This window comes from Somniosus microcephalus, chromosome 28 (assembly GCF_052327205.1).
Source record: "Somniosus microcephalus isolate GS21.2 chromosome 28, FLI_Smic_1.0, whole genome shotgun sequence".
NCBI lineage: Eukaryota > Metazoa > Chordata > Chondrichthyes > Squaliformes > Somniosidae > Somniosus > Somniosus microcephalus.
In genome coordinates this window covers 41,802,876-41,827,269 of record NC_141014.1, presented here as the reverse complement: position 1 = coordinate 41,827,269, position 24,394 = coordinate 41,802,876, and the positions used below count along the sequence as shown (strand labels likewise).

The 24,394-nt window shown below is 49.4% G+C and overlaps 1 protein-coding gene across 1 annotated transcript in view; it reads right to left on the bottom strand.

The window, feature by feature from the left end:
• The window catches only part of LOC147099662 (uncharacterized), a 173,880-nt gene that overhangs the window by 23,206 nt on the left and 126,280 nt on the right, over nt 1-24,394 (bottom strand). The window contains exons 43-59 of the mRNA XM_085969217.1: nt 20,606-20,641; nt 20,423-20,458; nt 19,028-19,063; nt 18,844-18,879; nt 18,336-18,392; nt 14,268-14,303; nt 14,085-14,120; nt 12,821-12,856; nt 12,639-12,674; nt 11,751-11,807; nt 9,949-9,984; nt 9,766-9,801; nt 9,295-9,351; nt 8,336-8,371; nt 8,152-8,187; nt 7,438-7,494; nt 6,307-6,342 (exon numbers count right to left, since the gene is read on the bottom strand). Of these exons, the coding sequence (XP_085825343.1) occupies nt 6,307-6,342; nt 7,438-7,494; nt 8,152-8,187; nt 8,336-8,371; nt 9,295-9,351; nt 9,766-9,801; nt 9,949-9,984; nt 11,751-11,807; nt 12,639-12,674; nt 12,821-12,856; nt 14,085-14,120; nt 14,268-14,303; nt 18,336-18,392; nt 18,844-18,879; nt 19,028-19,063; nt 20,423-20,458; nt 20,606-20,641 (696 nt within the window). The remainder of the gene's footprint in view (nt 1-6,306; nt 6,343-7,437; nt 7,495-8,151; nt 8,188-8,335; nt 8,372-9,294; nt 9,352-9,765; nt 9,802-9,948; nt 9,985-11,750; nt 11,808-12,638; nt 12,675-12,820; nt 12,857-14,084; nt 14,121-14,267; nt 14,304-18,335; nt 18,393-18,843; nt 18,880-19,027; nt 19,064-20,422; nt 20,459-20,605; nt 20,642-24,394) is intronic.

Sequence of the window (24,394 nt, the reverse complement as noted above, 5' to 3'; positions counted from 1 at the left end):
GCGTGATCTGCGCCTCTCCCCAACTTCACTAGAGATTTAGCGGCGGCGCAAAGTCTTTGCGCGTGCTCAGCTGCGCGCGCAGATCCGGACGTCATTTCCTCGTGCAATGCCCTTTGTGCGCCCCAAACCGGAAATTCAGTCGCGACGCCCCATTGTGCGCCTGGCGCCCCTAGCAACTGGTAGAGTGGAACGGTGCTCAGTCGATGCGGGGCGCGGGGGCGCAAATTAAAGGGCACTCCTCCTGCAATATAAAAGGCTGCCATTTCGCAGCACTCCTTCTTGAGAGACGGATCTTTGCAGAGAGACCAAGGTAGAGAGCATTCTGCTTTGGCTCAACACTCGGACAGGTACTTGTGGCTTCAGGCCACAGCTTTCCACTTGTCTTTGCCTTCATTGACATATCATTGTTTGCTAACATATTATGGGGGCTGCAATGGGTGCAAACGCTGGCCTTCTCCATTGCATCCAAAGGGCTCACAGACGCCGTGAGAGAGTGGCAGTCCTGGCTAGATGGATAGGGGGCAACAGGCGTCGGGAACGGAGGCCTTACCCACCCAGGGTATACCGCCAGCAGTTCTCCTATCTCAACATGTCTGACGAGCAGTGTGTTCGGAGGCTGCGATTCCGAAGGAAGGTGGTCACAGAGATCTGCCACCTGCTTGGCGGTGATCTGCAGCCACATCTGAGGAGCAGGACGTCTCTGTCGGTGGCAGTGAAGGTGGCTCTCAACTTCTATGCCCCCGGCTCCTTCCAATCCGCTACTGGGGACATTGCCAACATCTCCCAGTTCGCCGTGCATTGCTGCATCCGCCAGGTGACCAATGCCCTTTTCAAAAGGAGACATCAGTTCATCTCCTTCTCCATGGCCCTTGCCAAGCAGCAACAGCGTGCAATGGGCTTTGCAGCATTCGCGGGCTTCCCCATGGTGCAGGGCGCCATTGACTGCACGCATGTGGCTTTGCGGGCACCTCTGGAGAATTCCGAGGATTACCGCAACCGGAAGGGCTACCATTCGCTCAACGTCCAGCTGGTGTGTGACCACAGGCAGCTCATCCTAGCTGTCAATGCCCGCTTTCCAGGCAGCAGCCACGATGCCTTCATCCTGCGCCAGACTTCTGTGGCAGACATGTTCCAGGCCCAGCCTCACCCACGAGGATGGCTTCTCGGGGACAAAGGCTATCCTTTGTGTACCTGGCTGATGACCCCGCTCCGTGCGCCCAGCACCCCTACTGAAGAGGGATACAACGATAGCCATCAAGCGACCAGGAACATCATTGAGCAAACAATCGGCGTCCTGAAGCAACGGTTCCGCTGTCTGGATCGTTCCGGTGGAGCCCTACAATATTCGCCGGAGCGAGTCTCCCATTTCGTGGTCGTTTGCTGCATGCTGCACAACCTGGCTATCCGCAGGACTCAGCCACTGCCACCAGAGATTGGAGGACCACCTGAGGAGGAGGAGGAGGACCAGCACAGGAGGGAGGCAGAAAGTGCAAGGGCCGCCCGTCGCCGGCTTATTGAACGTCGGTTCTAGACCCCCTCTCAGGGAATGGCTTGTGCCAATGTCAGCAGATGAATGTAGCCGCTCCACGAGCCCTCAGCCGAGCAGGGCAACCAGGACTTGACAAAAAAACCATGCACAGTGCAATTTAAGAACATTAATTTATTGCAAGCCTCTGCCCTTCCCACATTACAACCTCATGTGGAGAAGCCCCCTCCAAAAACACAAAACTAACAGTCTCGGCCTTACAAAAACAAAGAAAGACACCAGTCTCGGCCTTACAAAAACAAAGAAAGACACCAGTCTCGGCCTTACAAAAACAAAGAAAGACAGTCTCGGCCTTACAAAAACACAACTACACCAGTCTCGGCCTTTCAACAACCACAAAGCATTTGTGCAGACCTTCTACTTTTTGCCCTGCGAGGGCGATGCCTTTCGCATCCTTGCCTGGCCCCTGCCCGCCCTGCAGCTCCTCCTCAATGGGAGCCCAGTGGCTGCAGCCTGGGGGAAGGCTGCTGAGGGTCAGATGGCGAGACGGCAGATGCCCTTGGGGGTCGGCCTGCACCAGCTCTGGCCCTGGAGGGGCCAGCTGCTGACTGCTCCAACTCTGCTTGGGCGGCAGCAGTCTGTCCAGCGGCTCGTGGCAGCTGCAATGGCGGAGTGGCAGTGTCGGCTGCAGGAATGGTGCCAACCTGACAGATCGCAGGTGCTCCCTGGTCGCCTGATACATTGGCACTCGCACGGGCCAGCACTGCAGCATGCGCAGCAAACAGCTGAAGAACAGACTGCTGGGCTGCTGCTGCGCGGCGAGTGCCCTGGCGATGCCTGGCTGATCCAGCGAGGGTGGCAGCAGTTAGTGCCCGTGTGGCCCTGGTCTGTGTCCGCATGACAACAGCCAGTGAATGGACGGCACAACTGAGCACTTGGCTCGAAGCCGCCTGTGCTGCCGCGAAGTCCTGTAGACTCCTGGCCTGTGCTGCACTGAATTGATCCAGACTCCTGGCCTGTGCTGCTCCAAATTGCTGCACACTCCTTGACAAAGACTCAATGGAGTCAGGCATCCTTGCCACTGCAGCCATGAGCTCATTGTGCCTGCGCTCAGCCTGGACGGCCATTTCCTCCAGGAGCCGCACCTCCTCTGCGCTCACCGTCGCAGGACTGGAGGCCGCACTCACCCTCTGGGGAGAAGTCCGCCGAGCTTCCCCACCCCTCCCGCGTTGCTGCAGCCCGCTGGGCCCCGGAGCTTCACTCTCCTCCGACCCTTCCCCCTGGCTCCCCTCCAGGGAAGACGTGTCCCCTTCATCGCCATGGGCTGGCGCGGCTGAGGGTGGCACTGATGGGCCGGCTTCCTCTTCCTCCTCCTCTAATTCGGAAGCGCTGACAGTGGCAGCTTGAGGGCCCGCCTCCTCACCTGGCGATTCACCATCTGAAAGCAGGAAGGCACAAGAGTAGCTTTAGAGTGAGGACAGGGCGGCAGCGAGGGAGGCATGAGTGCTGCCATTCACTGCATTGGTCGGACAGTGGCAAAGGATGCTGATCTGAGGCGCAAGTGGAACGAGAGAGGTCAAAAAGGTGATGCCCTTACCATTGGTGCCCAGAACAGGGTCGGCATCTCCACTGGCAACGGGGCCAATCAGCCGGCCTGCCATAATGTGCTCCACACGCTGGTCGAGGTCGGAGAGCTCTTTGACGTCAGGACGGCCTCCCCCGGTCTCACTTCGTTTCTGCCGGTTGTGCGCCACCTTGGCCTGCAAGAGAAAGGACAGCCTCTAAGTACAGTGTGAAGCCCTGACCTTGTCTGCACTGCCTCCCATGGTCGAATAGCTTGTACAGTGTGAAGCCCTGATCTTGTCTGCAATGCCTCCCATGGTGGACTGGCCCTGACAGTGTGAAGCCCTGATCTTGTCTGCAATGCCTCCCATGGTCGAATAGCTTGTACAGTGTGTAAAGTGCTGAATGTGCAAGTGATTTTCCTGACAGTCCCATAGCTGCTGGATGAGGGCTGGCCATTAGGGCTTTCAGGTCCCTTTGCCCATAAAGTGAGGTGCACATGCAGGGATGAGGAGGACACTGGAAAGGGTACTCACCCTGACAACCCGAGTGAGGTCGTTGAACTTTTTCCGGCATTGCACAGGAGTCCTGGCAACCACGCTGTTGGAAGACACCCTGTTTGAGACCTCCCTCCAGGCTTTCTGGTAGGCGCTGGGCAGCGGCCTCTTGCCACCTTCTGGGAACAGAACATGGCGCCTGCGCTCCACTCCGCCAACCAGCACCCTCAGGTCACCGTCGCTGAAGCGCTGCGTTCTCTCCCTGGCCTTCTCCATAGCCCTGGGCGTTTTGCAGATGAAGCTGAAGTGGTCAGGCCTAGGTTGAGGGCTGCAGTGTGCAGGGCGTGGCAGGCAAACAAATCCACCCTCCCCCTTTAAGAGCTGACCGGCGCCAGAGTGTCTGCCGTCAATCAACAACTCGCCGCACCGGCGCTGCGCCCGGCCTCGGGGGTATCGCTCAGCACCGCCGGCTTAGCGCCTAAAGATAGTCGTGCATCGCCTGTTTTAGCGCAGCAGCAACCTCTTGGGGCGATGCGACTGAATATCGGCGAAGGTGGCACGACTTTGCGCCGGGCGCAAACTTTAGCGGCCGCCCGACTTTAGCGCCCCAAAAGTGGCTATACTGAATTTCTAGGCCTAATTCTGTCCCTCAGAATTTTTTCCAATAATTTCCCTACCACTGATGTTAGGCTCACTGGCCTGTAATTCCCTGGTTTATCCCTACTAGCCTTCTTGAATAATGGTACTGCATTAGCTGTTCTCCAGTCCTCTGGCACATCCACTGTGGCCAGAGAGGTTCTGAAAATTTTTGTCAGAGCCCCTGCAATCTCCTCCTTTGCCTCACACAGCAGCCTGGGATACATCTCGTCTGGGCCTGGGGATTTATCCACTTTTAAGCCTGCTAAAACCGCTATTACCTCCTCCCTCTCGATGCTAATATGTTCAAGTATATCACAGTCCCCCTGCCCGATTTCTATGTCTACATCGTCCTTCTCCATAGTGAACACAGATGCAAAAAATTCATTTAAAACCCCACCTACATCTTCTGGCTCCACACACAGATTGCCACTTTGGTCCCTAATGGGCCTACTCTTTCCCTAGTTATCCTCTTGCCCTTAATATACTTATAAAACACCTTAGGATTTTCCTTTATTTTGCTCGCCAGTGTTATTTCATGGCCCCTCCTCGCTCTCCTAATTTCTTTTTTAAGTATCCCCCTGCACTTTTTATACTCCTCTAGGGCTTCCTCTGTCTTTAGTCCTTTGTACCTGCCAAAAGCCCTCCTTTTTTTCCTAATCCATTCTCGTATGTCCCTTGACATCCAAGGTTCCCTGGGCTTGTTGGTCCCACCCTTGACCTTTACGGGAACATGTTGCCATTGTACTCTCTCAATTTCCTTTCTGAAAGACTCCCATTGCTCCGATGTGGATTTTCCTACAAGTAGCTGATCCCAGTCCACTTTGGCCAGATCCTGCCTTATCATATTAAAATCGGCCTTCCCCCAATTTAGAACCTTTATTTCAAGTCCATCCTTGTCCTTTTCCATGACTACCTTAAATCTCACCGAATTATGGTCACTGTCACCAAAGTGCTCACCTACTAACACTTCTACCACTTGCCCGGCCACATTCCCTAGAATTAGGTCCAGTACCGCCCCCTCTCTTGTAGGACTTTCTACATGCTGGCTCAAAAAGCTCTCCTGGATGCACTTTAAGAATTCTGCACCCTCTAAGCCTTTCACACTCTGACTATCCCAGTTAATATTGGGGAAGTTGAAATCCCCCACTATTATTACCCTATTATTTGCACATTTCTCTGAGATTTGCCAACATATCTGTTCCTCTATCTCCCCCTGACTGTTTGGGGGCCTATAGTACACTCCCAGCAAAGTGCTTGCCCCCTTTCTGTTTTTAAGTTCTACCCATATGGCCTCATTAGAGGAACCTGTTAATATATCATCCCTCCTGACAGCAGTAATTGACTCCTTAATTAATATTGCGACACCCCCTCCTCTTTTACCCCCCCCCCCTGTCTCGCCTGAAGATTCTATACCCCAATGAAGTACTTTTTAAAGTGTAGTCACTGTTGTAATGTAGGGAAATCCAGCAGCTGATTTGCGCACAGCAAGCTCCCACAAACAGCAATATGATAATGACCAGATCATCTGTTTCTTAGCTCTTGGTTGAGAGTTAAATATTAGCCAGGACACCGGGGAGATCTCCCCTGCTCTTCTTCAATAGGATCTTTTACGTCCACCTGAGAGAGCAGACGGGGCCTCGGTTTAGCGTCTCACCCGAAAGACGGCACTCCCGACAGTGCGGCGCTCCCTCAGCACTGCCCCTCCGACAGTGCGGCGCTCCCTCAGTACTGCCCCTCTGACAGTGCGGCGCCCCCTCAGTACTGCCCCTCCGACAGTGCGGCGCTCCCTCAGTACTGCCCCTCCGACAGTGCGGCGCTCCCTCAGCACTGCCCCTCCGACAGTGCAGCTCTCCCTCAGTACTGCCCCTCCGACAGTGCAGCACTCCCTCAGTACTGCCCCTCCGACAGTGCAGCGCTCCCTCAGTACTGCCCCTCCGACAGTGCGGCGCTCCCTCAGCACTGCACTGGAGTGTCAGCCTGAGACTTGAACCCCCAACCGTCTGACCTCGAGGCCAGAGTGCTGCCCACTGAGCCACGACTGACACTGTGATCAAAATAGTTTAAAACTGTCACACCCATTTTAATGACATTTAAATCTGTAACCAAGCTAAGGATAAATACCTTTAGTATCGGGCCCACTCTCATTCTCTGCCGAGTCTGAAACAGAAGGAACAGAATTTCAGTTTCCAGACCACATGTTCAGTTACCCGAATGGTTTTCAAAGATCCCACTCCCACTGCAAACACCGACACACTCACCACTTGGGCAGGAGACATCTCCAGAGATATTTTTACATAGCATTACATAGAATGTACAGACACAGAAACAGGCCATTCGGCCCACCTGGTCCGTGCCGGTGTTTGTGCTCCACACGAGCCTCCTCCCGCCCTCTTCATCTCAGCCTATCAACAGATCCTCTTGTTCCTTTCTCCCTCGTGTCTTTATCCAGCTTCCCCTTAAATGTATTGATGCTCTTCGCCTCGACCACTCCCTGTGGTAGGGAGTTCCCCATTCTCACCACTCTCTGGGTAAAGAAGTTTCTCCCGAATTCCCCATTGGATTTATTAGTGACTGGTCTTATATTGATGGCCCTTAGTTTTAGATTCTGTGACAAGTGGAAACATCTTCTCTATGTCTACCCTATCGAACCCCTTCATAATCTTAAAGACCTCGATCAGGTCACCCCTCAATCTTCTATCTTCTAGAGAAAAGAGCCCCAGCCTGTTCAATCTTTCCTGATAGTTCTATCCTCTCAGTTCTGGAATCTTCCTTGTAAATCTTTTCTGCCCGTTCAACAAGGCGTTAGTCTTAGTTATGCTGTGGATATGTGGTCGGAAGCTCATTTCAGGGTCAAATATGACACCAAGGTTGCGAACAGTGTGATTCCGTCTCAGACAGATGTCAGGGAGAGGGATGGAGTCGGTGGCTAGGGAACGGAGTTTGTGGTGGGGACTGAAGACAATCTCCGATCTGCTACTTGCCCCCTGACTCCACGTGTATTTGACGTCGTCTCAATAAAGAGTTTGTTAGTCCTCAGGGGCCCAGCTCCCCTATATCAGCGCAGTCAATAATCCCCAGACACAGAGAGTCAATAATCCCCAGACACAGAGAGTCAATAATCCCCAGACAGAGTCAATAATCCCCAGACAGAGAGTCAATAATCCCCAGACAGAGAGTCAATAATCCCCAGACAGAGAGTCAATAATCCCCAGACACAGAGTCAATAATCCCCAGACACAGTGAGCTACGAACCATCGTCTGTTCTCAAACCAATCACTTTGCTTTTTCTTCTGACAATTTCATCGGAATCTGAAATGAAAACCGGATTTCGATCATAAAATGGGAAATGAATGTGAAAGGTTCACAATTTTTAAGTGTGTCCCTGTCGCACGCTCCTTTTTGCTCACACTCACACATTGCACTACCCACTGAACTGGTCACCTTCCCACTGTCACCATAAGCTGAGGGACAGCACAGGATCCGGTCCCCCCCCCAGAGGGATCACTGCCCGGGGGTGAGACTGTCCTGATCCACAGCACAGGATCCGGTCTCCCCGAGGGATCACTGCCCGGGGGTGAGACTGTCCTGATCCACAGCACAGGATCCGGTCCCCCCGAGGGATCACTGCCCGGGGGTGAGACTGTCCTGATCCAGCACAGGATCCGCTTCCCCCGAGTGATCACTGCCCAGGGGTGAGACTGTCCTGATCCACAGCACAGGATCCGGTCCCCCCGAGGGATCACTGCCCGGGGGTGAGACTGTCCTGAACCCGCACTCTCTGCCCTCCCGGCTCCTCAGATACAGGAACAGTGAGCCCAGCACTGACTTTCGAGCTCTGAGCTTTGGGTTTCCATCCAAGGCCAATGGACCAAAACTGCTTCCCAGAGTCATTAGTACAATCGCCATTAGATTATTTAATAATGATTGTTAGAAACAACGACATATTAAAATAATGAATATAGATACCTCGAGCCTCAGAGTGACTATCTTTTTCTAAAGAATCTGGAATAGAAAGAAGAGAATTTCAGTTCACAAATCACAGGGCAGTCTCTGTGTCCAGTTATCAGAATAGTTTTAAAACTCTCCCTCTCATTTTAATAACATTTAAATGTGTAACCGTGATGTCTTGTTCAAAGATCAGGATAAATACCTTTAGTATCAGGCCCACTCTCATTCTCTGCAGAGTCTGAAACAGAAGGAACAGAAATTCAGTTTCCAGACCACATGTTCAGTTATCCGAATGGTTTCCAAAGATCCCACTCCCACTGCAAACACCGACACACTGCCAGGCCATGAGATCATGGCTGATGTTCGACTTTCCTGCCTGATGTCCATATCCCTTAATTCCCCAAAAATCTATCGATCTCAGCCTGGAATATACTCAACGACTGAGCATCCACAGCCCTCTGGGGCAGAGAATTCCAAAGATTCACCGCCCTCTGAGTGAAGAAATTCCACCTCATCTCAGTCCTAAATGGCCGACCCCTTATTCTGAGACTGTGACCCCTGGTTCTAGACTCTCCAGCCAGGAGGAAACATCCTCTCAGTATCTACCCTGTCAATCCCCCTCAGAATCTCATATGTTTCAATGAGATCACCTCTCATTCTTCTAAACTCCAGAGAGTTAGGCCTTGGTGTTCGTATTTAAGGGTCTGGAATGAATCCTCCTGTTTTGAGATAGCAAAATACTGCAGATGCTGGAAATCTGAAATAACAACAGACAACGCTGGAAAAACTCAGCAGGCCAGGCAACATCCGTGGAGAGAGAAACAGTTTTGGGGTCAGCTTGCTATCCATTCTGCTACTGAGGGACTACAGTATGGAGTAGGCCATTCAGCGCCTCGAGACTTGTCTCCTGACTCCACAACTATTTGACATTATCTCAATAAAGAGTTTGTTAGTCCTCAGGGACCCAGCTCCCCTATATCAGCGCAGGCAATAATCCCCAGACACAGAGAGTCAATAATCCCCAGACACAGAGAGTCAATAATCCCCAGACACAGAGAGTCAATAATCCCCAGACACAGAGAGTCAATAATCCCCAGACACAGAGTCAATAATCCCCAGACAGAGAGAGTCAATAATCCCCAGACACAGAGAGCTACAAACCATCGTCTGCTCTTGAACCAATCACTTTGCTTTTTCTTCTGACAATTTCATCGGAATCTGAAATGAAAACCGGTTTTCGATTATAACATGGAAAATTAATGTGAAAGGTTCACAATTTAAAAGTGTGTCACTGTCGCACGCTCCTTTTTGCTCACACTCACACATTGCACTACCCACTGAACCGGTCACCTCCCCACTGTCACCATAAGCTGATCCACAGCACAGGATCCGGTCCCCCCGAGGGATCACTGCCCGGGGGTGAGACTGTCCTGAACCCGCACTCTCTGCCCTCCCGGCTCCTCAGATACAGGAACAGTGAGCCCAGCACTGACTCCGAGCTCTGAGATTTGGGTTTCCATCGAAAGCGAATGGACCAAAACCACTTCCTAGAGTCATTAGTACAATCGCCATTAGATTATTTAATAATGATTGTTAGAAACAGCGACATATTAAAATAATGAATATAGATACCTCGAGCCTCAGAGTGACTCTCTTTTTCTAAAGAATCTGGAATAGAAAGAAGAGAATTTCAGTTCACAAATCACAGGGAAGTCTCTGTGTCCAGTTATCAGAATAGTTTAAAACTCTCCCTCCCGTTTTAACGACCGTTAAACGTGTAACCGTGATATCTTGTTCAAAGATGAGGATAAATACCTTTAGTATCGGGCCCACTCTCATTCTCTGCAGAGTCTGAAACAGAAGGAACAGAATTTCAGTTTCCAGACCACATGTTCAGTTACCCGAATGGTTTTCAATGATCCCACTCCCACTGCAAACACCCACACACTCACCACTTGGGCAGGAGACATCTCCAGAGATATTTTTACATAGCATTACATAGAATGTACAGCACAGAAACAGGCCATTCGGCCCACCTGGTCCGTGCCGGTGTTTATGCTCCACACGAGCCTCCTCCTGCCCTCTTCATCTCAGCCTATCTACAGATCCTTCTGTTCCTTTCTCCCTCGTGTCTTTATCCAGCCTCCCCTTAAATGTATTGATGCTCTTCGCCTCGACCACTCCCTGTGGGAGCGAGTTCCACATTCTCACCACTCTCTGGGTAAAGAGGTTGCTCCCGAATTCCCCATTGGATTTATTAGTGACTGTTCTTATATTGATGGCCCTTAGTTTTAGATTCTCTGACAAGTGGAAACATCTTCTCTACGTCTACCCTATCGAACCCCTTCATAATCTTAAAGACCACTATATGGTCACCCCTCAATCTTCTATCTTCTAGAGAAAAGAGCCCCAGCCTGTTCATTCTTTCCTGATAGTTCTAACCTCTCAGTTCTGGAATCTTCCTTGTAAATCTTTTCTACCCCTTCAACAAGGCCTTAGTCTTAGTTATGCTGCGGATGTTTGGTTGGAAGCTCATTTCAGGGTCAAATATGACACCAAGGTTGCGAACAGTGTGATTCCGTCTCAGACAGATGTTAGGGAGAGGGATGGAGTCGGTGGCTAGGGAACGGAGTTTGTGATGGGGACCAAAAACAATCTCCATTCTGCTACTTGCCCCCTGACTCCACGTGTATTTGACGTCATCTCAATAAAGAGTTTGTTAGTCCTCAGGGACCCAGCTCCCCTATATCAGCGCAGTCAATAATCCCCAGACACAGAGAGTCAATAATCCCCAGACACTGAGTCAATAATCCCCAGACACAGAGTCAATAATCCCCAGACACAGAGGCCTAGAAATTCACTATGGCCCCGCCAGCTGGCTTGCGCCCAAGAGTTAGCGCTGGGCGCGGAGCCTGTTGCGACCGTCAGATATTCAGTTTTTGCGCCCCAAGTCGGAACCGGACGCTATTCCAGGGTGTGCCCGCCCCCGCTTGGGGCGCTGAAACTGAATTTCAGCGCTCTGGGCGCCGCTGCGCCACCCGCTGCGGAGCGGCGGGCTGCGGTACTGCAGGCCTCCTCCTTCTCTTAAGGGGGAGGTGCCTGCCACGGGGAGATCGCCGCTGGATAGTGCCGGCAAATGAGCCCGGCACCACGGAGAAGTGCCGGGTTCGCGGAAAGCAGCCGGCAATGCCGCGGGGGGGCGGTTGGAGGAGGCCGGGGAAGGAGGTGCGGGCAGGCGGCCGCCGAAAAAGCGGCCGGCCGCACCTCCACCTTAAAGCGCCCCACTAAGGCTACAGTACGGCCACGTTTTCTGGTCGCTGTTTGCGGCCGCTGCGGAAGAGGCGGCCGCAACTAAATATGGGGATCGGGCCGGAACCGGGGCGGAACCGGGGCACTGCGCACACCGATGACGTCATCGGTGCCAGTGCAGCGCTAACGGCTACCGCCGCCATTACCGCTGCGCTGAATATCAGCGCAAACTCCTGTATTGGCGCAGAAGCCCTCTTTAGGTGGTAACTGGTCGCAAAGCTGCCGGCGCCTTAATGAATTTCTAGGCCAGAGAGTCAATAATCCCCAGACACAGAGAGTCAATAATCCCCAGACACAGAGCTACAAACCATCGTCTGCTCTCGAACCAATCACTTTGCTTTTTCTTCTGACAATTTCATCGGAATCTAAAATGAAAACCGGATTTCGATCACAAAATGGGAAATGAATGTGAAATATTCACAATTTTAAAGTGTGTCCCTCTAGCACGCTCCTTTTTGCTCACACTCACACATTGCACTACCCACTGAACCGGTCACCTCCCCATGAGCTGTGTTCCCATCGCCCAAAGGCCCGGCTCAGGGGCGGATTAGGGTGGGGTGACTTCACCAGGAAACTGCGGCTTGAATCTCGGTGTCTCCAGGGTCAGTGTGAGTCTCACTCCCAGCACTAACACCGGCACACGTGAGGCCGGGTTGGTGTCCTGCCAACGTGGGCCAATCTCAACTCAACTGAGCTGCCCCGAACCAAACAAAGGCCGGACTCCCTGAGGGATCACTGCCCGGGGGTGAGACTGTCCTGATCCATAGCACAGGATCCGGTCCCCCCGAGGGATCACTGCCCGGGGGTGAGACTGTCCTGATCCACAGCACAGGATCCGGTCCCCCCGAGGGATCACTGCCCGGGAGTGAGACTGTCCTGATCCAGCACAGGATCCGGTCCCCCCGAGGGATCACTGCCCGGGGGTGAGACTGTCCTGATCCACAGCACAGGATCCGGTCCCCCCGAGGGATCACTGCCCGGGGGGGAGACTGTCCTGAACCCGCACTCTCTGCCCTCCCGGCTCCTCAGATACAGGAACAGTGAGCCCAGCACTGACTCCGAGCTCTGAGATTTGGGTTTCCATCCAAGGCCAATGGACCAAAACCGCTTCCCAGAGTTATTAGTACAATCGCCATTAGATTATTTAATAATGATTGTTAGAAACAGCGACATATTAAAATAATGAATATAGATACCTCGAGCCTCAGAGTGACTCTCTTTTTCTAAAGAATCTGGAATAGAAAGAAGAGAATTTCAGTTCACTAATCACAGGAAAGTCTCTGTCCAGTTCTCAGAATAGTTTTAAAACTCTCCCACCCATTTTAATAACATTTAAATGTGTAACCGTGAGGTCTTGTTCAAAGATCAGGATAAATACCTTTAGTATCGGGCCCACTCTCATTCTCTGCAGAGTCTGAAACAGAAGGAACAGAATTTCAGTTTCCAGACCACATGTTCAGTTATCCGAATGGTTTCCAATGATCCCACTCCCACTGCAACACCCACACACTGCCAGGCAATGAGATCATGGCTGGTGTTCGACCTCAACTCCACTTTCCTGCCCGATGTCGATATCCCTTAAATCCCCAAGAGACCAAAGATCTATCGATCTCTGTCTTGAATATACTCAACGACTGAGCCTCCACAGCCCTCTGGGGCAGAGAATTCCAAAGATTCACCACCCTCTGAGTGAAGAAATTCCTCCTTTCTTCTCTACCTCACAGCGATTGACGCTTCGACTAGCTCTGGAACACGTAACGTAGCTTTGTTGCTAACAGTGGCTGGATCGCAGGCAATCGAGCTGTTTAATACATTTACGTTTGCAGCCAAAGATGATAAAAATGATCTGGACAAGGTGATAGAACGGTTCGACGAATACTGCACTCCAAAAAAGAATGAAACGTATGAGAGATTCGTGTTTCGCTCCCGCGTGCAAAAGCAAGGAGAATCCTTTGATTTTTTTTGACGGACTTGAAAATAAAAGCACAAACCTGCAACTTTAGGGACCTGAAGGAATCGATGATACGCGATCAAGTCGTTTTTGGAATACTCGACAAGAAGGTGAGGGAGAGAATGCTTAGAGACAATGACCTAAATTTGGATGCAGCAGTGAAAATATGTCATGCTAGTGAACTCTCAGCCATGCACACGAAAACTTTCGAAGGGAGCAGCACAGCAGCGGGCAGGAGCGCCCTGGGGCTGAAAAACCTGCCGGTGGATGTGGTACACAAAAGGGACACAAGAGGGCCCACGGAGTTCAAGACGATGACGCCTTACGAATACAGACAGTGCGGTAATAAACACGTAGCCAGACAGTGTCCTGCTTATGGGAAGAACTGTGCAAAATGTAAAGGCAGGAATCACTTTGCCAAGATGTGTTTTTGGGAAGAGAAAACTGAAGGTAAAAAGACAGTGCATGCTATTGAGACTGAAGAGACAGGAGCAGAGACTTTGTTTGTTGGAATGGTGCAAAATGAGTCAAAACAGGGCAAAAATGCTAATGAAGTGCACTGGGAGTGGATTGGGATCAAGTAGCAGAAAGCTGCTGACTCCATTCAGAACAGACACTGATCAACGAGACTGCAATCTCTAGTTAGACCCCGACAATCGGTGATGGATTATTGTAATATCAGAGTAAATACCTCTCTCCGCAGAGTGACTCTCCCTCTGGGAAGAATCTGGAATAGAAAGAAGAGAATTTCAGTTCACAAATCACAGGAAAAGCTCTGTGTCCAGTTATCAGAATAGTTTAAAACTCTCCCTCCCGTTTTAACGACCTTTAAATGTGTAACCGTGATGTCTTGTTCAAAGATCAGGATAAATACCTTTAGTATCGGGCCCACTCTCATTCTCTGCAGAGTCTGAAACAGAAGGAACAGAATTTCAGTTTCCAGGCCACATGTTCAGTTATCCGAATGGTTTTCAATGATCCCACTCCCACTGCAAACACCCACACACTCACCACTTGGGCAGGAGACATCTCCAGAGATATTTTTACATAGAATTACAAAGAATGTACAGACACAGAAACAGGCCATTCGGCCCATCTGGTCCGTGCCGGTGTTTATGCTCCACACCAGCCTCCTCCCGCCCTCTTCATCTCAGCCTATCAACAGATCCTCCTGTTCCTTTCTCCCTCGTGTCTTTATCCAGCTTCCCCTTAAATGGATTGATGCTCTTCGCCTCGACCACTCCCTGTGGTAGTGAGTTCCACATTCTCACCACTCTCTGGGCGAAGAGGTTTCTCCCGAATTCCCTCGTAGATTTATTGGTGACTATCTTATATTGATGGCCCCTTAGTTTTAGATTCTCTGACAAGTGGAAACATCTTCTCTACGTCTACCCTATCGAACCCCTTCATAATCTTAAAGACCTCGATCAGGTCAGCCCTCAATCTTCTAGAGAAAAGAGCCCCAGCCTGTTCAATCTTCCCTGATAGTTCTAACCTCTCAGTTCTGGAATCTTCCTTGTAAATCTTTTCTGCCCGTTCAACAAGGCGTTAGTCTTAGTTATGCTGTGGATATGTGGTCGGAAGCTCATTTCAGGGTCAAATATGACACCAAGGTTGCGAAAAGTGTGATTCAGTCTCAGACAGATGTTAAGGAGTGGGATGGAGTCGGTGGCTAGGGAACGGAGTTTGTGGTGGGGACCGAAAACAATCTCCGATCTGCTACTTGCCCCCTGACTCCATGTGTATTTGACATTATCTCAATAAAGAGTTTGTTAGTCCTCAGGGACCCAGCTCCCCTATATCAGCGCAGTCAATAATCCCCAGACACAGAGAGTCAGTAATCCCCAGACACAGAGAGTCAATAATCCCCAGACACAGAGAGTCAATAATCCCCAGACACAGAGAGTCAATAATCCCCAGACACAGAGAGTCAATAATCCCCAGACACAGAGCAGACCGCGCAGGGAACGCAAGCAGAAGCGGGGTAAGAGAGCAGGTATCCAAAACAGGCTGAAGAGGGCCCCACACAAACCCTCCCTCCCAAGTATTTTCCTGGCCAACGTCAGGTCACTGGAGAACAAAATGGATGAGATCAAACTGGATCTCTCCACACAGAAAAGGACAAAGGAATGCTGCGCCATGATCTTCACAGAGACCTGGCTGAACAACGGCATCCCTGACACCACCATCCAACTAGAAGGACGCACGGTCTTCCGCGCCGACAGAACTGCAGACTCCGGTAAGAGCAAGGGAGACGGTTTGTGCATTTACACTAACAATGCCTGGTGCACTAACACTGATATAATTGATAGATCCTGCTCGGCTGATTTGGAATTCTTCATGGTAAGGTGCAGACCCTTCTACCTGCCTCGGGAATTCACGGCTGTTATCATCACTGCGGTCTACATCCCACCACACGCTAATGCCAAACTAGCACTGAAGGACCGCTACAGGGCCATCAGCGAACAACAAACTGCGCACCCAGACGGAGCTTTTATCGTCGCGGGGGACGTCAATCACATAAACCTAAAAACTGTACTACCGAAATTCCACCAGAATGTCTCCTGCCCCACAAGAGGGGAGAACACTCTGGATCAAGTCTACACGAGCATTGTAGACGCTTATAAGGCCATTCCCTGCCCCCACCTTGGGAAGTCTGACCACCTCTCCCTGTTTCTAGCCCCGGCATACAAACCGCTCATCAAAAGAGGGAGAACATCAGTGAGAGCAGTGAAAGTATGGCCAGAGGGGGCAGTATCGGAGCTTCAGGACTGCTTCGAACGCACTGATTGGGGCATGTTTGCCCATAATGACATCGAGGAATACGCATCCACTGCTATTCTACAGCAACAGCTGCATCGAGGTCGTCACGACCCATAAAAATATCAGGACATACCCCAATCAGAAACCCTGGATGAACGGAGAGGTCCGCTCACTGTTGAAAGCACGCGACGCAGCATTTAAATCTGGCGACGCGGCGGCTTACAGTGCAGCTAGGACCAACCTAAAAAAGGGTATCAGGGCTGCCAAAAGGAAACAGACACTGCGGATAGAGGATCACTTCCGCAACAACTCGGACCCCCGGCGCATGTGGCAAGGCATCCAGTCGATCGCTGACTACAAGGGCAAAAACACCAGTCCCCCGGTTAGCGATGCCTCCCTTCCGGAGGAGCTTAACAACTTCTACGCTCGCTTCGACAGGGACAACATGGAGCCGGCTACCAAAGCCTTGCCACCCCCGGAAGACCAGGTGCTCACTCTGTCGACCTCCGACGTAAGGGGTGTTCTACGCGGAGTGAACACACGAAAGGCTGCTGGACCGGATAGCATCCCTGGACGGGTACTCAAGGAATGTGCTGATCAGCTGGCTGATGTCTTCACCGCCATCTTCAATCTGTCATTGGCCCAGGCAGTAGTCCCTACATGCTTCAAGACCGCTACCATTATTCCTGTGCCAAAACAAACGGCTGTGACGTGCCTGAACGACTGTCGACCTGTCGCACTCACACCCATCATAATGAAGTGTTTCGAGAGACTGGTCTTAGCCCACATCAAAGCCAGTGTTCCTGCCTCCCTTGACCAACACCAGTTTGCCTATCGTGCAAACAGATCAACGGAGGATGCAATCACAACTGCTCTACACTCGGCACTGAATCACCTAGATGGTAAGGAGACCTACATCAGAATGCTGTTTATAGACTACAGCTCAGCATTCAACACTATCGTCCCCAACAAGCTGGCCACCAAACTCCAAATTCGTGGCCTGAACACTTCCCTCTGCAACTGGACCCTGGACTTCCTAATAAACAGACCCCAGTCTGTCAAATTAGGTAACCACACCTCCCCCCCCCCCCGACCCTGAACACGGGGGCCCCACAAGGATGTGTGCTGAGCCCCCTCCTCTACTCCCTCTTCACCCACGACTGTGTGGCTGTTAATGGTTCCAACACCATCATCAAGTTTGCGGATGACACCACGGTAGTAGGCCAGATCACCAACAACGATGAGTCAGCCTACAGGGAGGAGGTCCAGCATCTCGTGAAGTGGTGCGCCGATAACAACCTGGCCCTTAACACCAAGAAAACAAAAGAAATCATTGTGGACTTCAGGAAGTCGAAAGGCGGAAGTCACACCCCCATCCACATCAATGGGGCTTGGTGGAAAGGGTGGACAGCTTTAAGTTCCTCGGAGTCCACATCACGGAAGACCTCTCCTGGTCCCTCAACACCTCCTCTCTGGTGAAGAAGGCCCAGCAGCGCCTATATTTCTTAAGGAGGCTGAAGGGATGTAATCTGTCACCCCTGATCCTCTCTAACTTTTACTGCTGCACTATAGAGAGCATCCTGACAAATTGTATCACAGTATGGTATGGCAGCTGTAGCTACTATGACCGGAAAGCCCTGCAGCAGGTAGTCAAAACTGCCCAACGCATTACCGGCACCCGGCTACCGACCATAGATCACATATACCAGAAACGCTGTCTACGGAGGTCACGGTCCATCATCAAAGACCCTACCCACCCCAGCCACAGTCTGTTCGCCCTCCTACCATCTGGGAGACGCTACAGATGCATTCGCACCCGTACGACCAGATTTAGGAACAGCTTCTTTCCCAGGGCTGTCATCCTACTGAACTCCACAAATAAACTCTAAAGCCTGCACATCTGCCAATGCACTTTATTATGGTCATATTTATGTTAATATACTACAAGCCAAATGTATGTTGAATGTTTAAATGTCTTAATCCAAATGTACACTCTCGGGAGCCGCAGGCCTACATTTCGTTGTACTGCACTTGTGCACTAACAATGACAATAAAAGTTGATTTGATTTGATTTGAGAGTCAATAATCCCCAGACACAGAGAGTCAATAATCCCCAGACAGAGTCAATAATCCCCAGACAGAGAGAGTCAATAATCCCCAGACACAGTGAGCTACAAACCATCGTCTGCTCTCGAACCAATCACTTTGCTTTTTCTTCTGACAATTTCATCGGAATCTGAAATGGAAACCAGTTTTCGATTATAACATGGAAAATGAATGTGAAAGGTTCACAATTTAAAAGTGTGTCCCTGTCGCACGTTCCTTTTTGCTCACAGTCACACATTGCACTACCCACTGTCACCATAAGCTGATCCACAGCACAGGATCCGGTCCCCCCGAGGGATCACTGCCCGGGGGTGAGACTGTCCTGATCCAGCACAGGATCCGCTCCCCCGAGGGATCACTGCCCGGGGGTGAGACTGTCCTGAACCCGCACTCTCTGCCCTCCCGGCTCTTCAGATACAGGAACAGTGAGCCCAGCACTGACTCCGAGCTCTGAGCTTTGGGTTTCCATCCAAGGCCAATGGACCAAAACCCCTTCCCAGAGTCATCAGTACAATCGCCATTAGATTATTTAATAATGATTGTTAGAAACAGCGACATATTAAAATAATGAATATAGATACCTCGAGCCTCAGAGTGACTCTCTTTTTCTAAAGAATCTGGAATAGAAAGAAGAGAATTTCAGTTCACAAATCACAGGAAAGTCTCTGTGTCCAGTTAGCAGAATAGTTTTAAAACTCTCCCTCCCGTTTTAATAACATTTAAATGTGTAACCGTGAGGTCTCATTCAAAAATCAGGGTAAATACCTTTAGTATCGGGCCCACTCTCATTCTCTGTAGAGTCTGAAACAGAAGGAACAGAAATTCAGTTTCTAGACCACATGTTCAGTTACCCGAATGGTTTCCAAAGATCCCACTCCCACTGCAAACACCCACACACTGCCAGGCCATGAGATCATGGCTGATGTTCGACCTCAACTCCACTTTCCTGCCCGATCTCCATATCTCTTAATTCCCCGAGAGACCAAAGATCTATCCATCTCTGTCTTGAATATACTCAACGACTGAGCCTCCACAGCCCTCTGGGGCAGAGAATTCCAAAGATTCACAACCCTCTGAGTGAAGAAATGTCTCCTCATCTCAGTCCTAAATGGCCGACCCCTTATTCTGAGACTGTGACCCCTAGTTCTAGACTCTCCAGCCAGGGGAAACAACCTCTCAGCATCTACCCTGTCAATCCCCCTCAGAATCTCATATGTTTCAATGAGATCACCTCTCATTCTCCTAAACTCCAGAGAGTTAGGCCTTGGTGTTTGTATTTAAGGGTCTGGAATGAATCCTCCTGTTTTGGGGTCAGCTTGCTATCCATTCTGCTACTGAGGGACTACGGTACGGATTAGGCCATTCAGCGCCTCGAGACTTGTCCCCTGACTCCACAACTATTTGACATTATCTCAATAAAGAGTTTGTTAATCCTCAGGGACCCAGCTCCCCTATATCAGCGCAGGCAATAATCCCCAGACACAGAGAGTCAATAGTCCCCAGACACAGAGAGTCAATAATCCCCAGACACAGAGAGTCAATAATCCCCAGACACAGAGAGCTACAAACCATCATCTGCTCTCGAACCAATCAATTTGCTTTTTCTTCTGACAATTTCATCGGAATCTGAAATGAAAACCGGTTTTCGATTATAAAATGGAAAATGAATGTGAAAGGTTCACAATTTTTAAGTGTGTCCCTGTCGCACGCTCCTTTTTGCTCACACTCACACATTGCACTACCCACTGAACCAGACACCTCCCCACTGTCACCATAAGATGATCCACAGCACAGGATCCGGTCCCCCCGAGGGATCACTGCCCGGGGGTGAGACTGTCCTGATCCACAGCATAGGATCCGGTCCCCCCGAGGGATCACTGCCCGGGGGTGAGACTGTCCTGATCCACAGCACAGGATCCGGTCCCCCCGAGGGATCACTGCCCGGGGGTGAGACTGTCCTGAACCCGCACTCTCTGCCCTCCCGGCTCCTCAGATACAGGAACAGTGAGCCCAGCACTGACTCCGAGCTCTGAGCTTTGGGTTTCCAGCCAAGGCCAATGGACCAAAACCGCTTCCCAGAGTCATTAGTACAATCGCCATTAGATTATTTAATAATGATTGTTAGAAATAGCGACATATTAAAATAATGAATATAGATACCTCGAGCCTCAGAGTGACTCGCTTTTTCTAAAGAATCTGGAATAGAAAGAAGAGAATTTCAGTTCACAAATCACAGGAAAGGCTCTGTGTCCAGTTATCAGAATAGTTTAAAACTCTCCCTCCCGTTTTAACGACCTTTAAATGTGTAACCGTGATGTCTTGTTCAAAGATCAGGATAAATACCTTTAGTATCGGGCCCACTCTCATTCTCTGCCGAGTCTGAAACAGAAGGAACAGAATTTCAGTTTCCAGACCACATGTTCAGTTATCCGAATGGTTTTCAATGATCCCACTCCCACTGCAAACACCCACACAATACAATACAATACAATACAAATCGCTTTATTGGCATGATAAGGTACATCTTATGTTGCCAAAGCATCAAAATACATTTATGGTTGAACACATAAACGCGGTTCCATTCATACAGTGTATAAACAGGTATATCCCTGAGTTTATAAATATATTTTCGTCTTGTTTATATATACTCTTGTCTTAGTTTACTGGTTGTCCCTCTGTTCATGGCAAGCTGTAACATAGTGTGCCGCCAGTGTTACACAGCTTCTCTCCTCCCCCAGTAGGAATGGGAGTTTTTGGTTGTCAGTCAGATTTCTGAATTCAGGGCATATTTGTGAGAATTTTTGATAGAAATTCTCTCTGATGCCCTGATATTTTCCACAGGCTGTGAGGAAGTGCACCTCTGTCTCAACTACTCCCTGACTGCAGTGAGAGCATATCCTGTCTTCTCTTGGCAGCCTGGTCTGCCTGTGTCTGCCTTTTTCGATCGCTAGGCTATGTTCGCTAAGTCTGTACCTTGTCAAGGTTCTTCTCAGTTTGTTATCCTTTACCATGGTCAGGTAATCAGCTATGTTGTATTGTCTGTTTAGGGCCAAGTAGCAATTGAGTTTGCTTTGGGTTTTTGTTGTTTCTGCCCAATATGACAGATATTTTTCCTTTTGCTTAGCGACGATTGTGTTGGGTCGAATTCTTTGTGTTACCCTGTCACTGTCCTGGGACTGGTTATTGTTAGTATTGCTATTAGTTACTTTATTGAGTCCCAGGACTAGTTGACTGAGGGTATTCTTCTTTATGGTCAGCTCTTGGCATTTCAGGGCGTCGTAGTGATAGCATTGGGGGTTGCTCATTTGTAGGTGATTCCAAAATTTGGTGGCTCTTTTTTGGATAGTGATTATTAATGGGTATTGGCCTAGTTCCGCCCTGCATGCGTTGTTTACTGTTTTCCTTTGAGTCCGGAGGATACTTTTACAGAATTCCGCATGTAGGATCTCAATTGGGTGTTTGTCCCATTTTGCAAAATCTTGTTGTGTTAGTGGTCCCCAGACCTCACTGCCATAGAGTGCAATTGGTTCAATTACTGATTTGAAAATTTTGAGCCAAATGCTAATTGGGATTTCTATTTGGATTGATTTTTTGATGGCATAGAAAGCCCTTCTTGCTTTCTCTTTCAGTTCATTCACAGCCAGTTTGAAGTTTCCCGTAGAACTGATTTTTAAGCCCAAGTATGTGTAGTGAGTGGTTTGTTCAATTTTGGTTGTTCCTACTGTGAAATTTATTGTGGGTCCATGTTGTTTGGATCTTTGCTGGAGCACAAGGACTTTGGTTTTTTGGGGATTTATTGTCAGGGCCCAAGTCTGGCAGTACGACTCCAGCAGGTCCAGGTTCTGCTGTAGACCCTCCTTAGTTGGTGACAGCAGAACCAGGTCGTCGGCATAGAGGAGGAATTTAACCTTGGATTCATATAGGGTGAGGCCGGGTGCTGTAGATTGTTCAAGTAGTTTTGCCAATCCATTAATGTAAATATTAAAGAGTGTCGGTGAGATTGGCGAGCCCTGCGTCACCCCCCGCCCCTGTGGGAAGTATTTTGTTTGTTTGTCTCCAATTTTAACTGCACATTTATTGTTTGTATACATTGATTTAATTACATCATATGTTTTACCTCCTACCCCGCTTTCGATAAGTTTCAGGAATAAACCGTCATGCCAGATGGAGTCGAAAGCCTTCTGGAAATCTACAAAGCATGCGTAGATTTTGCTTTTGTTATGGTGAACGTGTTTGTCAATTAGGGTCTGTAGGGTGAAGATATGATCGGATGTTCTATAGTTTGGCAGGAATCCAATTTGGCTTTTACTCAAGACATTGTGCTCTTCAAGGAAGTTTATAAGTCTTTTGTTTATGATGCTACAGAATACCTTCCCCAGGTTACTGTTTACACAGATGCCTCGATAGTTGTTTGGGTCGATTTTGTCCCCACTTTTGTATATGGGTGTTATGAGTCCTTTGTTCCAGATGTCAGGGAAATAACCGACACTCAGAACCAAGTTGAAGAGTTTTAGGATAGCCAGTTTCAGTTTGTCGTCTGCGTGTTTAATCATCTCGTTTAGTATGCCGTCTGTCCCGCAAGCTTTTCCTGGTCGCAGGTCCTTGAGTTTTTCAAGAAGTTCTTTTTCTGTTATTATGGCGTCTAGCGGGTTTTGGTTATCTTTTATGGCCATTTCAAGCTTTTCAAGTTTTTTGCGTATTTGGTGTTGCTCTGGTCCTAGTGTGTTTTTCTGGTATAATTTTTCAAAGTGGTTTACCCATGTGTCCCCATTTTGAATGGACAAATCGTCGTGTTGTTTTTTGTGTAGTGTTTTCAAGTTGTCCCAGAAACAATTCGACTCAATGGATTCCTCCATGGAGCTGAGTGTATTCTTAATAAATTGCTCTTTTTTGGTCCTGAGTGTGTTTCTGTATTGTGTTAGCGTCTGACAATAAGTAAGGCGTAATTCCTCGTTTTCTGGATGTCTGTGTTTTTGGTTTGATAGTTTTCTAAGTTTTTTCCTCATGTTATGGCAATCATGGTCAAACCATTTTTCATAGTTCTTTGTTTTGGGTTTGTTCTTGCGAGCTTTCAAGTTTGCATTTGTTGCCAAATTATCAAAAATATTGTTTAGTTTACTAACTGCCCGGTTTACGCCTTCTTTATTGTGAGTGTATATGTTATCCAGAAAGGTGTCTAAGAGAGCTTGAGTTGATGCATTGCTAATTGTTTTCTGGTATTTTTCCGTGTCGTTTTTGGCCCATCTGTACGATTTTTTGGTGTTGTACAGTTTACTGGGTTGTGTTTCTATGTTGTTTGTTTCTGTCTTTTTGAGAAACATAGTAATTTGACTGTGATCTGACAGTGTTGTTTGTGGTTTGACTGTGAATGCTCTGAAAGAGGATGGGTCCAAGTCTGTAATCATATAGTCTACTGTGCTGCAGCCAAGAGGTGAGCAGTAGGTCGATCTTCCTAGGAGGTCTCCTATGAACCTACCATTGACAATGTACAGACCCAGGTTTCGACAGAGCTGTAGTAGCTGTTTACCGTTGGTATTTGACTGCTTGTCGCAGTTATGCCTGTATGGAAGGGAAGGGATGTCAAAGTGGTTATTCCCGAATACGTAATTGTTTCCCTGATTATTGGTGAAGTCTGGTTCTTCGCCCGTTCTTGAATTGAGGTCCCCACAGATCAACACGTTCCCCTGGGCCTGGTATTGGATAATTTCCCCCTCCACTTGGGCAGGAGACATCTCCAGAGATATTTTTACATATCATTACATAGAATGTACAGCACAGAAACAGGCCATTCGGCCCACCTGGTCCGTGCCGGTGTTTGTGCTCCACACCAGCCTCCTCCCACCCTCTTCATCTCAGCCTATCAACAGATCCTCCTGTTCCTTTCTCCCTCGTGTCTTTATCCAGCTTCCCCTTAAATGTATTGATGCTCTTCGCCTCGACCACTCCCTGTGGTAGCGAGTTCCCCATTCTCACCACTCTCTGGGTAAAGAGGTTTCTCCTGAATTCCCTATTGGATTTATTAGTGACTGTCTTATATTGATGGCCCTTAGTTTTAGATTCTCTGACAAATGGAAACATCTTCTCTACGTCTACCCTATCAAACCCTTCATAATCTTAAAGACCTCGATCAGG